Source organism: Schistocerca serialis, chromosome 1 (genome assembly GCF_023864345.2).
Source record: "Schistocerca serialis cubense isolate TAMUIC-IGC-003099 chromosome 1, iqSchSeri2.2, whole genome shotgun sequence".
Lineage (NCBI taxonomy): Eukaryota > Metazoa > Arthropoda > Insecta > Orthoptera > Acrididae > Schistocerca > Schistocerca serialis.
Window position 1 is genome coordinate 674,443,782 of NC_064638.1, and position 18,874 is coordinate 674,462,655.

General features: G+C 39.1%; 1 protein-coding gene across 1 annotated transcript in view; it reads right to left on the reverse strand.

Moving 5' to 3' along the window:
• Positions 1-18,874, reverse strand: part of LOC126423533 (collagen alpha chain CG42342-like) — a 649,892-nt gene that overhangs the window by 83,599 nt on the left and 547,419 nt on the right. The window contains exon 23 of the mRNA XM_050087251.1: positions 3,478-3,513. Within this exon, the coding sequence (XP_049943208.1) occupies positions 3,478-3,513 (36 nt within the window). The remainder of the gene's footprint in view (positions 1-3,477; positions 3,514-18,874) is intronic.

An 18,874-nucleotide genomic window follows, 5' to 3' on the forward strand; every position in this document is an offset into this window, starting at 1 on the left:
TTGACACTGTGCCCCACGGAAGTGTGATGGGACCGCTGTTGTTTTCTATATACATAAATGTTTTGGCGGACATGATGGGCAGCAATTTGCAGTTGTTTGCCAATGATGGTGTGGTGTATGGTAAGTTGTCGAAGTTGATTAACTGTGAGAATATACAAGACAACTTAAGACAAAACTTCCAGTTGGTGTGATGAATGGCAGCTAGCCCTAAATGTGGAAAAATGTAAGTTGATGCAGATCAGTAGGAAGATAAAACCTGTAATGTTTGGATACAGTATTACTAGTGTCATGCTTGACACGGTCAAGTCATTCAAATATCTGGGTATAACGTTGCAAAGTGATATGAGGTGGAACAAGCTTGTGAGACCTGTGGGAAGGAAGGCGAATGGTCAACTTTGGTTTATTGGGAGAATTTTAGGAAAGTTTGGTTCATCTGTAAAGGTCCCATAGTGCTCAGAGCCATTTTTTTACACGTCCTCTCTCAAATGCTGACATCAGTGTATGTTGTTCACTTGCCCATCTGCAAGGCATAGTTACTGTCCAACTGAGAATGAAATTCACAAAGACTTTATGTCCTGGTATTGACATGTCACCTGTTTACTATCCTTGCCAGCTGTGAGGTGAAATTGTGCTGCAGTATCACACATTCATCCAATGGCTGCCAAAGCTTACAGTTTTGCATTTTCCCTCACTTATCTGAATATCAATTTGTGACCAATTTGTATAACTCCTTCATAGTGCACTTTTCCCCTTTCTTTTTTTCTTTGTCTTAGGCTGTATATTCCGTAAGGTAATAGCTTTGGAATAGAAGTCTACATAAGCAAATGATTTACTAGTCCTTAGCTTAAAACCCTGTAGTTTTCTACATGGCATTTAATTTTGTACAAACCACAAACTAAGTATTATGAGGCTAATTGTAAAAACGTTTATATGTTTTAACAACTGCTTGTCTCTATTGAGGTGAAAGGTGAGTTTGACAGTGAAGCCATCTGGTCATGTATAACAAGTATAGGTGAAACTAGGTTAATTGTTGGATGTTTTTACTGGCCACCTGATTCTGCTGTGACAGTTCTAGAGTCATTGAAAGAAAGTCTACAGTCAATAGCATGTAAATACCCAGATCATGCAATACTGATTGGAGGTGACTTTAACCTGCCAAACATAGATGGGATATCTATGGTTTCATTGTGGGGGGTACAGACATAAAGCCATGAGAAATACTTTTGAACAAGTTCTCTGAAAATTATCTTGAGCAGCTAGATCAGCAGTCCACAGGCAATGGAAATATTTTAGACCATCTAGCTACAAATGGGCCGGACCTTATCTACAGTGCCAATATACAAATGGGGATTAGGGTGATCATGATGTCATTATAGCAACTATGATCACAGAATTTAATAAATCAGCCAAGAAGGCTAGGAGAGTGTTTCTGCTAGATACAGCAGATAAGCAGTTATTAACATCTCACTTAGACAGTGAACTGGCATCACTTAGTTCCAGTAATATTGATGTAGAGGAATCAAGGACTCTAAATCATGGCCTGGAGAGTTATGTGCCTAGTAAGTGGATAAAGGATGGGAAAGACCCACCATGGTTTAATAATGAAATTTGGTGGATGCTGAGGAAGCAGAGGCTGTTGCACTCTCAGTTCAAAAGGGAATGCATAAATGATGAGTGAAAGTTAGTAGAGATTCATGCATCTGTGAAAAGATCTATGCAAAAATCATACAAAACTACCACTGTCACACCTTAGCAAGAGACCTGGCAGACAACCCAACAAAATACTGGTCACATGTAAAATCACTAAGCGAGTCTAAGGCTTCCATTCAGTCCCTTGTTGATCAGTCTCATGTGGCAGTTGAAGATAGCAAAACAAAAGATGATGTTTTAAATTTCACGTTAAAGGAATTGTTCACACAGGAGAATTATACAAACATATTGTCATTTGACCATCAGGTGGATGCCTGTAAGAATGACATAGTAATAAGCACACCTGGGGTTGAGAAATAACTGAAGGATTTGAATGCAAATAAATTACCAGGTCTGGATGGAATCCCAGTTTCATTTTACAATGGGTACTCTGCAGCATTGGCCCCTTACCTAGCTAGCATTTATTGTGAATCTCTCTCGCTGCACAAAGTCCCAGGTGACTGGAAAAAAGTGCAGGGGACTCCAGTACATAAGAAAGGTAAAATATTGGACCCACAAAATTACAGACTAATATCCCTACCTTCTGTTTGCTGAAGAATCCTTGAACATATTTCCTGATACTGAGAGGCTTCTGTGCATGAATCAGCACAGTTTTAGAAAGCTTTGCTCATGCAAAACTCAGATTCCGTTTTCTGACATGATATACTGAGAACTATGGATGAAGGGCAATAGGCAGATTCCATATTTCTTGATTTCCAGAAAGCATTTGACACAGTGCCCCATTGCAGGCTATTAACAAGGTTACAAACATATGGAATAAGTTCACAGATATGTGAGTGACTTGAAGACTTCTTAAGTAATAGATTCCAATATGTTGTCCTCAATGGCGAGTGATCATCAGAGACAAGGGTAACATCAGGAGTGCCCCACGGAAGTGTGATGGGACCGCTGTTGTTTTCTATATACATAAATGTTTTGGCGGACATGATGGGCAGCAATTTGCAGTTGTTTGCCAATGATGGTGTGGTGTATGGTAAGTTGTCGAAGTTGATTAACTGTGAGAATATACAAGACAACTTAAGACAAAACTTCCAGTTGGTGTGACGAATGGCAGCTAGCCCTAAATGTGGAAAAATGTAAGTTGATACGGATCAGTAGGAAGATAAAACCTGTAATGTTTGGATACAGTATTACTAGTGTCATGCTTGACACAGTCAAGTCATTCAAATATCTGGGTATAACGTTGCAAAGTGATATGAGGTGGAACAAGCTTGTGAGACCTGTGGGAAGGAAGGCGAACGGTCAACTTTGGTTTATTGGGAGAATTTTAGGAAAGTTTGGTTCATCTGTAAAGGAGACCGTATATAACATGCTGGTGCAACCTATTCTTGAGTGCTGCTCAAGTGTCTGGTATCCTTACCATGTTGGATTGAAGTAAGACATTGAAGCAATTCAGAGACAGGCTGTGAGATTTGTTACTGGCAGATTTTAACAACATGTAAGTGTTACAGAGATGCTTCAGGAATTAAAATGGGAATCGATGGACATTATTTTTGAGAAACACTATTGAGAAAATTTAGGGAACTGGCAAATGAAGCTGACTGCCAAATGACTCTACTGCTGTTAACATACATTGCGCATAAAGACCACAAAGATAAGATATGAGAAATTAGTGCTCATGCAGAGACATACAGATAATCATTTTTCCCTCACTCTGTTTGCAAGTGGAACAGGAAAGGAAATGACAAGTAGTGGTGCAGGGTACCTTCAGCCACACACTGTATGGTGGCTTGCAGAGTATCGATGTAGATGTAGTTAAATACTTACAGATTCTCCTTTGGCTCCCTTTTCTCCTTTTGGACCCTGTAATTTAGGAAAAAGGTGGAAATTATTTTTCACTTGTCAGTTGAATTAACCTAAATAACTACAGTAAGGTTTGAATTAGGCCACAGTGCTTCAACAAACAGTATTTTACAGTTTCCTTTAAATCATGCTTTCAAAATAAAGGGAATTAAAGCTAGGTAAACAAGTTTTGTAGATAACTACCTTTACATGCATAACAATTACAATTGTTCACATGTGCAACATTCCATTTAAAATAATGAATGAAACTGCCATTTCTCAGTCCCTGTTCAGAAGTACAAAAATCATCTTGAAGATGGATAAATAAGGAAAAGCAAAAATTAGTATTATAGTTGGTGTAATACAGAAACAAATACAAAATTTCAATTTTTGATACACAAATCATTTTCTGTACATTGGAAGAAATTATCAATTGTTTATTTCAGAGGGTCATTCTGAAGCAAATTAAGTGAACTAGCTGACTCAATGGTTAAGACACTATAGCTGGAATCACAAACAACAGTAGTTGAGTTTAGGCATGTTCTGTGCATCTGACATCATGCATTCTTCAACAGCCAATGAGCATTCAGTAGTGTTCCAAGTGTTCTGCTGTGAATGTTGTAGTGAGTGCAAGCATTAAACATGATCATACCACCTTACTTAATGAAGTTTTATTCTATTTCTTGTGAGTTGTCATGTGTGATGATGGTGGTAAATGACAAATACTACATAAGCAAGTGAGAGACATAATTTGCAAGATGGATACTTTGTTCCAGTGCAAGGCCCCTCTATGTGCATACTGCAACCAGCAATGCCTTGACCTGTATGGATTGCCGTCACTCATGAATTGGACTATAGGTTGCCATTCAGGAGGAGTGAGGATCAAACTTCCATCCAGTCATCAAGATGTAGATGATGGGAGGGATGATGCTTTTGAGAGGTGCACACTTGATTTCCTTCTCTGTCCTTGTACTACCTAAGTGTGAGCTTCATTTTTACAGTTGCATCATCAGTGTTACATCACACCCTACTCCCTCTTCCATGTCATCAAGCATGTTACTTTTGTCTAAAATAGAGTGACATCTGGGAGGTGTATGGATTTAAGTAAAGAATGGTTAGTCAGTTTTAAAGTTAATGTATGTTTATTGACATTAAATCCAAATTCATTGCTTGCCATTTAATGCAGGCTAGAGTTGTTTGTGAAAAATTTCGATTGCACAATTCAAGTCTATTCTCCAAATCCCCCATTACATGGACCAATATCTCTGTAGTAATGGCAGCAATTTCTTGAATGATTGCATTCTTCAATCTGTTGAAATTTCACATTTTGTGGATATAGACAGGGCTCTTGATGTACTCCCACAGAAAGTCACAAACTTATAAGTATAGAGATCTGGAAGGCCAAAGAACATTGTCAAAAAGTGAGCTAATCTGTTCCTCAAACATGCCTTGAAGAACTGCTGTTGAAGTGTGTTCTGGATGTGATGTAGTGTCATTCTGCTGAAACCAAACATGTTTTAAAGGGATTATTTGTCTTCTCACTTCTAGTTTCAAGAACATTTCAAGCATATGAATGTGTCAAGTCAAATTAACAGTGACTGTGGCTCCATTTTCTGCACAAAAAAAGGGTTCGATCATGCTGCAAGAGCCAAGAGCACCACATTTGGGGACTTCTTCAGATTTAAAAAACAATGGCGAATAAGGTGTGGGTTCTCAGGAGCCCTGCAACACAGGTTTTGTTTATTGACAGTCCCATTAAATGAAAATGAGCTTGACTGCATATCAATAAAATCACTTTATCACTTAAAATCACTTGCATTCTGCAAGAAAAGTCTTTGTGCACAGCAAAATCAGTTGGTTTCAGTTGTTGCACAATAAGAAATTGATACAGATGAAATTTTAATATTTGCAAAATTTGTCCAACCAATTCATGATTGATTGATAGTTCATTAGCATGACATCTATCTGACTCTCCTGGGCTTCTGACTATCAGTCCCCTTACCCCTGCAACATTTTCTTACATCATTACACTGCATCACAGGTCTGTACACTTCTTATCCATTATGTTCACAGTTGAGCTTAAGTGTTTCACCAATCTAAGGATTGTGTTACAACTCAGAACAATCGGAACAACTCCTTGTTGACTGAGATTGAACTGTACATGGAACTGTCACTGTGTAGCTGTGACAGGTCTCACCACTTCTAATAAAACTGTCATAGGTGAACAAATAATATTACATGATATTATGTGCTCCACTGCTCCATTGTAACTGAAATGGTGTGTTGTGTGTAGAAGAACTATACCCACTGTGATCTCCTCCCACCACAGCACTCTCAGTACTACACAGTTTCAAACCATCCATCTTCCATGTGTCACACGGTACTACAGCTAATAACTGAATCTTAACAAAGAGTCCTATACTACATTGCCATAGCTGAATGCAAGTTCTATGGCATTCTATAACCCATGCATTATTTGCAAGCATCTAAATTTGTGTTGACATACATGCATAACTACCAGTAGACACATTAATTGTACATATGTGTATATGAGTTCCAGAAGTTAATGGGCCTTGTCCACACTGTACATTACAAAAGGTCATATAGTGGGGCTGAGGTTGGTATGAAAGAAGTAGAGGAACACCTTCAGAGGTATATATTGTTCCTATCTGCTACATCACATAGTACCTATCCCTACTCATGTTGGTTACATATTGATAAAAAGTTGTGCAAAGCATCACCTGTTTCAGTACTACTCACTGATAATAATTATGTATGGAAACTAGAGGTTCTGATTTTTTTCAGTAATATGAAACTTAAAGTGTATCTTTCAGAGATGGATGTGCAAATAATTAACAAATAGTCAGGGGTAACAGAATTAATTTGTTAACCTAAACTGACTGATTGTTGCCAAATCTTTCTCAGTGTGTTTATTCATTCATACACAGGCAATAAATATTGTATGGATGTTATCCAGATATATGTGAGAATTTCATGCGAAACCACTGCATGGACATGGAATACAAATATACACATAAAATAATACTATTAGAGATGCTGAGTCACAAATAGGCACAACGAAAAGACTGTCAAAAGTAAAGCTTTTGGCCAGTAAAGCCTTCATCAGTAACAGACAACAGACACACATACACACATTCACGGAAACACAACTCACACACATGCAAACACAACTCACACACATGACTGCAGACTCAGGTAACTGACACCTGACAGTCTATTTGATGTGCATATCTGTGACTCAGCATCTCTGCTACATGGTGAGTAGCAACTCTCCTTTTCATAATATTGTTACATTCCATCCTGGATTTTCCATTGTTTCATAAAATAGTACTACCATACAATACATAGTAATGCCAGTTTACATACATATATATTCTCCTGTTCTTATAAAAATAGTCTGTTTTTCCTCCCCTACCCAGCAAATCCTTTTATACACGACAATGATTCAGTAAAGGTTTTACATCAGACAGTTGTCTGTGAAATATGTAGTAAATGTAATAAAAAAGTTAAAGTGCAAAGGCAGTATTTTCAGTTTTGCCATAATATAAACATTATCCAACAAATGATATTGACTAACATACTCAGTTATGAGTAGTAATAACACTTGAGTAGAAATTTATCAAATTCTGCTTTAAATTTATTTTAGTCTTCTAAATTTCTTATGCATACTGGCATTCTGTTATAGATTTTGATACTCATATGTGTAGTGTTTCAGGATATTTGTAAACATCGCAGCACACCATTGGGAAGCCATTGACAAGAGATGCTTGTTGAGTAAGTTGCATAAGGATAAATGTAGTGGGAAAGGGAAACTGCTTGTTTTCCTTTCTTGTATACAGTGATTGTGGAGCAGTGGTGGAGCCAGCAAGAAGGGGGCCAGTAAAAATGGTACTGCAACCACTGGTCATCTGGAAGTCATTTGGGCCATGTGCAGCAAGGGCCTGAATACGAAAGCCATGGAGTAAATCACACACCAACAAGGGCGTAATGAACATTTGAATAGCAGTAGTTTTTTTATCTGTGTTTTCTTTGCTCTCTCAGGTCCTAAAGTACGCATGTACGGACATTTTTGAATGTACCCAAGAGAGTGGTATTACCGTAGCAATTATTTGTTATGTTGTTAAAAGAAATAGTGAAAATGTTGGGCAAAATAAACCCCTGTTTTTGAGAAGTGTGGCTATTTATTTAGTAGTGCAGTAGAGAGATCTTGCAGAAGCATTCCAGGAATCTTCACTGCAGTTGGCTCGACAGGAGGGTGGCACGGAAGGATTCGGACCACCAAACAACTACTCTGAGAAGAGAGGATAAAGGTAATACTACTTTCATCTGGTGGTGTATTAGGGCTGGCAAAATATTGCCCAGTTATATCGGCCAAGGACGTAACTTCCTGCTAGTGCTGGTATAAGACCCACCACAAACCCTATGAAATATCCATCAGCAGGAGAAGAGGGAAAAATATACCCCATATATATTATTTGATATATATGATACATTTACTTATGCTATACTTGTCCTACTATCCTACAAATCACCAGAACAAATATTTGGCTGACATTCCTGAAAAATTGTCACAATTAGTTTCTCGCTGGCTTATGCTCATTAGTTCATCCTTGGCTTATGCTCATTAGTTCCTCCTTGGCTTATGCTCTCCTGAACGATTCACACTTCCTTCTTATGTGTCCCTGGTGTGGAAATACCATAGTTTTTATATCCTTATGTACATATGTGATATAGAATTGTCATTGTTCTTATACATATATTTCCTATGTATACATGTTAATAAATATCTATTTGATAGTTTTCTCAATTAACTAGGTGATGCAGAAACATCACAACAAACAGCCATATGTGCATATTTTTCTATACGCACATTCTTTTCCCCTACAACACTTGATGGTTCTTACATCATTTTTATCTGTACTTCCATTGTTTATGTCTTCGTGTTTCGTTGTGTATATGTGTAAGTGTGTCTGTGTAACCTGATTCTTTAGCTTACTTATTTGAAATAAGTTGAAGGTTACTGGAAACCATGGAAAATAAGAAGGACTTCAGCAATAGAAGTATATGAATATGTAAATAGGGAAAAACAGTCCGATAGATGAGAAGTAAGAAAGGAAAAAGTAGAAATGGTTGCTAAGATTGAAGAAGAGATAGAAGATAGTCACAAAGGCAGGAAACCCTTCCCACACCCCTTCCCCAGGATGCCTACTTCGCCATTACTTGCATGAGAAGCTGGAGGAAGTATGGTGTTAAATGCCTCCTACAGAATGGACATTCTCACCTTCACCTTTGAAGAAAATCTTAGCAACCCCTGTGGATGGTGAATAATCAGTTGCACTTGTTTGTGAGGGTCGTTTGAAAGGTGTGGTGTGTGTTCTGTGTTAGTCATGATTTATTTGTTAGTGTAAATCATGTTTTAATGTATAATATCCACCCATTCCAAAACCAATACAAACCCTCCCCTTTACATCACATATCATAAAAGGTGTAAAATGTTCTATAAAAATAGAAAATTATACACTACAATCAAAAAGTTGTTTAGTTAGTCAGTTTATACTATATTTCATACACACATAAAACACTCTGTTTGAATAGTACCATGATATTATTTTTCCATTAATACTATATTCTACTCATTTCATATCATTTCTAGGGTTCACTGCTTATACGTGATTCTCTTAAGTCTATTATTTTTCTCTCATATTTGGTTTTCTATATGCTAAAATTATAGGACAGTTTAAGAATTCATTAAAAGATAACAGAATAGTTTAAGATTTGAAGGGAATTTGATGCAGGAAAAATAGTACAGAAGAAACACCGAAAAAAAACTTGGGATCCGACGGTCGTCACTCCCCATTAACGCAGAACGTTAACATTCCTGGGACAGATAACTGGACAATATTTTGCAGACCCAAATACACTGCCAGATGAAAGTAGTATTACCTATATCCACTCTTCTCAGACTAGCTGTTTGGAGGTCCGGATCCTTCTGTGCCACCTGCCTGTCGATCCAACTGCGGTGAAGATTCCTGGAATGCTTCCACAAGTTCTCTCTATTGCACTAATAAATAAATAGCCACACTTCTCACAAACATACATGGCTACATTCCATATAAATACTTTCAGAAATGACTTCCTGACACTTAAATATATACCTGAAGTTAAAAAATTTCTCTTTTTCACAAACGCTTTCCTTGCCATTGCCAGTCTACATTTTATATCCTCTCTACTTCAACCATCATCAGTTACTTTACTCCCCAAACAGCAAAACTCATTTACTACTTTAAGTGTCTCATTTCCTAATCTAATAACCCCAGCATCACCCAATTAAATTCAACTACATTCCATTATCCTCGTTTTTCTTTTGTTGATGTTCATCTTACATCCTCCTTTCAAGACACTGTCCATTCCATTCAACTGCTCTTCCAGGTCCTTTGCTGTCTCTGACAGAATTACAATGTCACTGATGAACCTAAAGTTTTTATTTCTTCTTCATGGATTTTAATTCCTATTCCAAGTTTTTTTTGTTTCCTTTACTGCTTGCTCAATACACAGATTGAATAACCTCTGGGATAGGCTACAACCCTGTCTCACTCCCTTCCCAACCACTGCTCCCTTTCATGTCCCTCGACTCTTATAACTGCCATCTGGTTTCTGTACAAACTGTAAACAGCCTTGAACTCCCTGCGTTTTATCCCTGCAACCTTCAGAATTTGAAAGAGAGTATTCCAGTCAACATTTTCAAAAGCTTTCTCTAAGTCTACACATGCTAGAAATGTAGGTTTGCCCTTACTTAATCTACTTTCTAAGATGAGCTGTAGGGTCAGTATTGCCTCACGTGTTCCAACATTTCTATGGAATCCAAACTGATCTTCCCCGAGGTCGGCTTCTACCAGTTTTTCCATTTGTCTGTAAAGAATTTGCGTTAGTATTTTGCAGCCGTGGCTTATTAAACTGATAATTCAGTAATTTTCACATCTGTCAACACCTGCTTTCTTTGGGATTGGAATTATTATATTCTTCTTGAAGTCTGAGGGTATTTTGCCTGTTTCATACATCTTGCTCACCAGATGGTAGAGTTTTGTCAGGACTGGCTCTCCCACAGCCGTCAGTAGTTCCAATGGAATATTGTCTACTCCGGGGGCCTTGTTTCGACTCAGGTCTTTCAGTGCTCTGTCAAACTCTTCACGCAGTATCATATCTCCCATTTCATCTTCATCTACATCCTCTTCCATTTCCATAATATTGTCCTCAAGTACATCGCCCTTGTATAAACCCTCTATATACTCCTTCCACCTTTCTGCTTTCCCTACTTTGCTTAGAACTGGGTTTCCATCTGAGATCTTGATATTCATGCAAGTGGTTCTCTTTTCTCCAAAGGTCTCTTTAATTTTCCTGTAGGCAGTATCTATGCCTCTACATCCTTACATTTGTCCTCTAGCTATCCCTGCTTAGCCATTTTGCACTTCCTGTCGATCTCATTTTTGAGACGTTTGTATTCCTTTTTGCCTGCTTCATTTACTGAATTTTTGTATTTTCTCCTTTCATCAATTAAATTCAGTATCTCTTCTGTTACCCAAGGATTTCTACTGGCCCTCATCTTTTTACGCACTTAATACTCTGCTGCCTTCACTACTTCATCTTTCAAAGTTACCCATTCTTCTTCTACTGTATTTCTTTCCCCCATTTTTGTCAATCGTTCCCTAATGCTCTCCCTGAAACTCTCTACAACCTCTGGTTCTGTCAGTTTATCCAGGTCCCATTTCCTTAAATTCCCACCTTTTTGCAGTATCTTCAGTTTTAATCTACAATTCATAACCAATAGATTGTGGTCAGAGTCCACATCTGTCCCTGGAAATTTTTTACAATTTAAAACCTGGTTCCTAAATCTTTATCTTACCATTATATAATCTATCTGATACCTTCCACTATCTCCAGGCTTCTTCCATGTATACAACCTTCTTTCATGATTCTTGAACCAAGTGTTAGCTATGATTAAGCTATGCTCTGTGCAAAATTCTACCAGGCAGCTTCCTCTTTCATTCCCTACCCCCATTCCATATTCACCTACCACATTTTCTTCTATTCCTCTTCCTATGAAATTCCAGTCACCCATAACTATTAAATTTTTGTCTCCCTTCACTATCTGAATAATTTCTTTTATCTCATCATACATTTCATCAATCTCGTCATCATGTGTGAAGCCAGTCGGCATATAAACTTGTACTACTGTGGTAGACGTGGGCTTCGTATCTATGTCGGCCACAATAATGCATTCACTATGCTGTTTGTAATAGCTTACCCGCACTCTTATTTTTTTATTCATTATTAAATCTACTGCTGCATTACCCCTATTTGATTTTGTATTTATAACCCTGTATTCACCTGATCAGAAGTCTTGTTCCTCCTGCCACCGAACTTCACTAATTCCCAGTATATCTGACTTTAACCAATCCATTTCACTTTTTAAATTTTCTAACCTACCTGCCCGATTAAGGGATCTGACTTTCCATGCTCTGACCTGTAGAATGCCAGTTTTCTTTATCCTGATAACAAAGTCCTCCTGATTAGTCCCCGCCTGGAGATCCGAATGGGGGACTACTTTTCCTCCGGAAAATTTTACCCAAGAGGACACTATCATCATTTAACCGTACAGTAAAGCTGCATGCCCTCGGGAAAAATTACGACTGTAGTTTCCCCTTGCTTTCAGCCGTTCGCAGTACCAGCACAGCAAAGTCATTTTGGTTAGTGTTACAAGGCCAGATCAGTCAATCATCCAGACTGTTGCCCCTGCAACTACTGAAAAGGCTGCTGCCCCTCTTCAGGAACCACATGTTTGTCTGGCCTCTCCGTTGTGGTTGCACCTACGGTATGGCTATCTGTATCGCTGATGCACTCAAGCCTCCCGACCAATGGCATGGTCCATGGTTCAGGGGGGGGGGGGGGCAGTGAATATATTTTGATATATACAATAAAGTACTAAATATATGTACGGAAATAGTAGTTAAAAATTTACATTTAAGAATAAAAGGAGGGAGATGGTCTATAGCCACCAGTCTGGCTGCAGTGGTAACACTGGTTCCCATCAGATCACCAAAGTTAAGTACTGTTGGGCTGGGCTAGCAATTGAATGGGTGACCATTCAGTCTGCTGAGTGCTGTTGGCAAGTGGGGTGCACTGAGCCCTTGTGAGGCAAACTGAGGAGCTACTTGATTGAGAAGTAGTGACTCCAGTCTCGTAAACTAACATACAGCCAGGAGAGTATTGTGCTGATCACATGGCCCTCCATATCCATATCCAGTCATGCCTGTGGGCTGAGGATGACATGGTGGAAGATCAGTACCATTGGGCCTTCATGGTCTGTTTGGGTGGTTTAGTTTTAGAAGGTCTATGAAAAAGAGAGAATTGCCCAATATTTTTTTTTTTTTTTTTAAGTTATCAAAGTTATCACACAGGTCTATTTCCAGTCTGTAGGAAGTCGAGGATGTTGTGCAGATGTGAGAGACACATGTATTGTAAATATGTGAATCTGCTTACAGTAAGTGCTATCAGTAAATCTATGTATCCTAGCCAAGTAAATTCAATGTTAGTTTGTATTTGTAAAGATTAGATAGCAGCACTTAATTGTGTTGCTGATGTTAACTTCTAAAAATACCTCTGTCACTAAGGTAAACAAACTAACAGCATCATGTATTGGTTCTCCAGTGTATTATGAAACTAACAATGCTGTCTACCTGTTCTTTGGTGTATATTGCCATCACTAAGGTAAATATTTGAAGAACTATGTTGAGCAGCTCCTAAATCTTTACATTATATTTTTTCTGTGATCCAATTTTGATGAAATAATGCCTATACATTACTCCAGGCTAAGCTTAAGTTATTTGAGAAAACCCCAAGAAAATTCTCCTTGCAGTTTTGTAGGTTAGTGTGTTCAAACAGACAAACATTATGCTTCTAGATAAAACTTTAAATAACGGTAGCTTTTATTTCTGTGATCTGATTTTAAAAAATGATGCCTATATATTGCCCCAAGCTACCTCAAGTTACCTGTGAAAATCCCATGAAAATTGGTCTAGTAGCTTTGGCAATTAGCTTGTTGAAACAGACAAACTGATAGGCAAGATGGTTTTGCAGTTTTATTATAAGTACAGATTAATCAGTGTGTTAATGGAATGTGTTGATAATTTTGTAAGTAAAACTGAATAGTCCCCTAGAACATAAAAGTAGACATGACTAGAATGGAAGAGAATTGAAGAAAGTGCAATCAGAAGTGATAGAAGGGTCTTTTGGTACTGTTCTTGGAAGAGTAAGGTAGTAAGGTCTGGTGTGACCAGGTGTTTAAGTGATGGCACAGTATGCAGATAGTTCGGAAATATAATCATTTTAGTACAAGTGTATGCAACTTTGGGAGTGTGTATTTACTGGGTGCCAGTACAGAAATTTGTTACTGAACTAGGATTTAAAAAATCGGTTCCTGTTAAGAGACTTGAGAGAACTGGTTAAATGTTAGGTTTTTGTTCGAATTAATGATCTGAAGCACTGCACAATGCCTTAAGCACACAGTAGGCGTTGCCTGCATATGCTCCACTTGCTCTGACAGGACAACTATTTCTAAGTTTATTTGTAGCACTTTGTGTAATATTATCTTGTGTAGGGTCACCATTCTAAGTAAATTTATGTCATCTGTGAACAAAATGACAGTGAAATTTAATAGTGTGCATAGTCTGTATTAATATCCTGAGGGATCATAACCTTTACTTACTTTTTGTTTAATCACTTATGTTATTCATGTTTCTGTACATCACCCACTGTCTGTTTCCTTACACCTCCCACATAATCATTAAATGCTTTCGTAATGGGAAAATGCAACAGTGCACAACCAGACCTCTAGATCAGAAGTTAGGTCACTAAACTAATATAAGATTGTGTGCTAACTCTCCAGTGGTTGGATGGTAACAAATTAGTTTCATCTGATGATTAATTTCACAACATATTTTGTTACCATAAACCACTGCAGTCAGAGGTCATACTTTGGATCATGTCACTGACTGATGGAGAAGGTTGAGATGACCTGCTTTGCTCATCGAGATTCAATGAATATTACAATTTATTGCACTGCCCCAGAATAGATTGAGGCCTTCAGGTTCTGAGGTCAGTAGATGTCTTGAACCAGATACTTTAAGGTTCTGTGACAGTGTGGGCTGTGACTTCCTGAACTAGTTTCATGTGGTTGAGAATTGTAGGGTCCCTATAAAGGGATTAGAGGTGCACTACATACCAGAAGCTGCTCACCAGGTGGCTGAAAGTGTTTGGAGAACAACGCAGGGCTTCTTTTTTTATTTAATTTAGGAGACTCTCCATTTACTCCAAATAATGAGTGATACTGGAGACCCCAAAATTTTATGGCTGGCCCCCACAGACGAAGCATTTATCATCTTAGTGATCAACTGCCAAAGTATTAATAATAAAGTGCCAGAGTTTAAAGCAGTCTTAAAATGCACTGGAGCTCATATAATATAAGGAACACCAAAAACTGTCAGCAGTGATATTTGTGGGCAAAATCTAATTGTATATTGAAAGTGTGGGCTACTGAAAAATGGAGGTGATGTAGTATTTGTCACAGTAGATACACAACTCAAATCCATTAGGACGGAAACTGAAGCTGTAAGTGAGATAGTTTGAGTAAGACTCAGTGTCAAGGATGGGCATGAATTTTTATTAGATATTGATTTTATTAGATATTTGTTCATCCCCAGGCATACCTGAAAACAACGCTGCAAAGACTTAAATCATCAGAAAGTCGACTGGAAAAATTACAACCTTTTAAGAGTCAGGTGTGTAAAGATGTCCTGTGAAACATCACTAAAGACTTCATATTTAGTATTGGAAACTCCAGGTACACACACACACACACACATATACATGACCACCAACTCCAGCATCTTCTGGCCCGAGGTGCCGGAAATGGTGGTCGTGTGTGCACGAAGTGTGTTTGAGTGAGCGCGCACACATGTGTGTGTGTGTGTGTGTGTGTGTGTGTGTGTGTGTGTGTCTTTATTACTGTGGCCAAAAGCTATATGTGTGTATCTTTTAATTGTGCCTGTCTGCAACCTGACATGTCTTCTTTACAGTAAGTAGCAATCTGTTTTTTCCTACATTGTTCACATTTAGTAAGTTAGATAAAGAGGAGTTCAAAATATATGCCTTTGAGTAAAAGGACAAATACCTAACAGTATATTCTCTGGACATTTTTAAATTAGTTACATTTTTATGAGTCAATCAATGGAAGTGATATACATGATCACAACATCAACATCAAGAGACAATGTAACTGTTTCTGGAAAGAACAACATTACAAAAAGATAGAAAGAAGCACATACACCAATGGTTTGAATTGGTTTTAAAAATTACCAAAGTCTCTAAGAATAGAAAATATATGGAATGATTTAACACAAATTTAAAATCATTTATGATAGAAAAATGTTTATATTCATTAATGAATTTTAAGACAATGTTTGTAACATGAACCAGTAGCATTTCATCTGTAATGTAAAAAAATGAATAAAATAGAATTCCAACCACTGCAGTATATAACATATTTTGTAAGTGTAAATAATTGCCATACTGTTAGTCTGACATTTGCAGAAACCATTATTGTGATGGTTCAACCCAAAGAAAATGTAAATAAATAAAAAAAGAACTGTAGCTCACGTTTCAGTGAATAGCTGACCTAAATGACCATACACTGGGCAGATATATACACTCCTGGAAATTGAAATAAGAACACCGTGAATTCATTGTCCCAGGAAGGGGAAACTTTATTGACACATTCCTGGGGTCAGATACATCACATGATCACACTGACAGAACCACAGGCACATAGACACAGGCAACAGAGCATGCACAATGTCGGCACTAGTACAGTGTATATCCACCTTTCGCAGCAATGCAGGCTGCTATTCTCCCATGGAGATGATCGTAGAGATGCTGGATGTAGTCCTGTGGAACGGCTTGCCATGCCATTTCCACCTGGCGCCTCAGTTGGACCAGCGTTCGTGCTGGACGTGCAGACCGCGTGAGACGACGCTTCATCCAGTCCCAAACATGCTCAATGGGGGACAGATCCGGAGATCTTGCTGGCCAGGGTAGTTGACTTACACCTTCTAGAGCACGTTGGGTGGCACGGGATACATGCGGACGTGCATTGTCCTGTTGGAACAGCAAGTTCCCTTGCCGGTCTAGGAATGGTAGAACGATGGGTTCGATGACGGTTTGGATGTACCGTGCACTATTCAGTGTCCCCTCGACGATCACCAGTGGTGTACGGCCAGTGTAGGAGATCGCTCCCCACACCATGATGCCGGGTGTTGGCCCTGTGTGCCTCGGTCGTATGCAGTCCTGATTGTGGCCCTCACCTGCACGGCGCCAAACACGCATACGACCATCATTGGCACCAAGGCAGAAGCGACTCTCATCGCTGAAGACGACACGTCTCCATTCGTCCCTCCATTCACGCCTGTCGCGACACCACTGGAGGCGGGCTGCACGATGTTGGGGCGTGAGCGGAAGACAGCCTAACGGTGTGCGGGACCGTAGCCCAGCTTCATGGAGACGGTTGCGAATGGTCCTCGCCGATACCCCAGGAGCAACAGTGTCCCTAATTTGCTGGGAAGTGGCGGTGCGGTCCCCTACGGCACTGCGTAGGATCCTACGGTCTTGGCGTGCATCCGTGCGTCACTGCGGTCCGGTACCAGGTCGACGGGCACGTGCACCTTCCGCCGACCACTGGCGACAACATCGATGTACTGTGGAGACCTCACGCCCCACGTATTGAGCAATTCGGTGGTACGTCCACCCGGCCTCCCACATGTCCACTATACGCCCTCGCTCAAAGTCCGTCAACTGCACATACGGTTCACGTCCACGCTGTCGCGGCATGCTACCAGTGTTAAAGACTGCGATGGAGCTCCGTATGCCACGGCAAACTGGCTGACACTGACGGCGGTGGTGCACAAATGCTGCGCAGCTAGCGCCATTCAACGACCAACACCGCGGTTCCTGGTGTGTCCGCTGTGCCGTGCGTGTGATCATTGCTTGTACAGCCCTCTCGCAGTGTCCGGAGCAAGTATGGTGGGTCTGACACACCGGTGTCAATGTGTTCTTTTTTCCATTTCCAGGAGTGTACCTAGTAGAACAGTTCATGAAGTGGGAACTCTCCGAGGTATACTGCCACTTTTACAAAACTTTTAAAGGAACAGCAACTTTTTCAAAATGGGTATAAAACAAATCATAGGTCCACAGAAAGGCAAATGCTGAATGGATCATATTTGGCTGTCAAGAGGCCATTGCATGAATCCTTCAATGACTAGCATATCATAGTCGTCTGATAATTCTCAGAAAATCCAAAGAAAATTTGGTCATTTGTGAAGACTGTCAGTGGCATTGTGGTGAGACACCCATGGATGGCACAGGAAGTGAAACTGAATGTATCAAAGCAAATGCAGAAATGCTGAACTCCATTTTCAAATGTTCATTTACACAGAAAACATAAGAATAATTCCCTAATTTAATTATTGAATTTATTTACTGTACAGATGAATTGAATGATATAGTGTCAGTAGCAGCAACAGCTTAAATCATTAATATTAAAAAAGACTCCTTGGCCAGATGGGATAGATGTGAAATTCTATATAGAATTTTTATCTTAGTTGGCTCCAATTTAATCATAATATACTGCAGATCCCTTGAACATAAAACTGTGACCAGTGATTGAGAAAATGCACACGTCACACCTGTCTCAAGGTGGGTAACTGAAGTGACCTACGATACTATCATCAAATCTCAGTGATGTCCATCTGTTGAAGAATCCTAGAATACACTCTGAGTTCCAAAATAATGAGGTATTTCAAACAGAACAACTTCCCCCATGCCAATCATAATGATTCCAAACACACTGATCACATGAAACAAAACTTGTGCGTTTCTCACATGACATCCTCAAAGCTATGGATGAAGGAAATAATCTATATATTTCAAGACTATTGCAAAATATTTGACTCATTACCATACTGATGTATATTAACAAAAGTATGATTACACAAGATTTCAAATAAGCTTTGTGACTTGGCTGAAGGCCCCTTGATAGGCATGATGCAATGCATTACCTCAGACAGAAAGTCACTGACAGAATTAGAACTAACTTCTAGCATGTCTCACAGAAGTGTTTCGGAATCCTTGTTGTAGGTATTGTATATTAATGATACAATGATGGTGTATATTAATAATACAATTCGAGCATATCTACCTAAAGAACCTGGACGATAAACGAAAGCCCCGCAAATCTAAGCCCAAGCCTAATTAC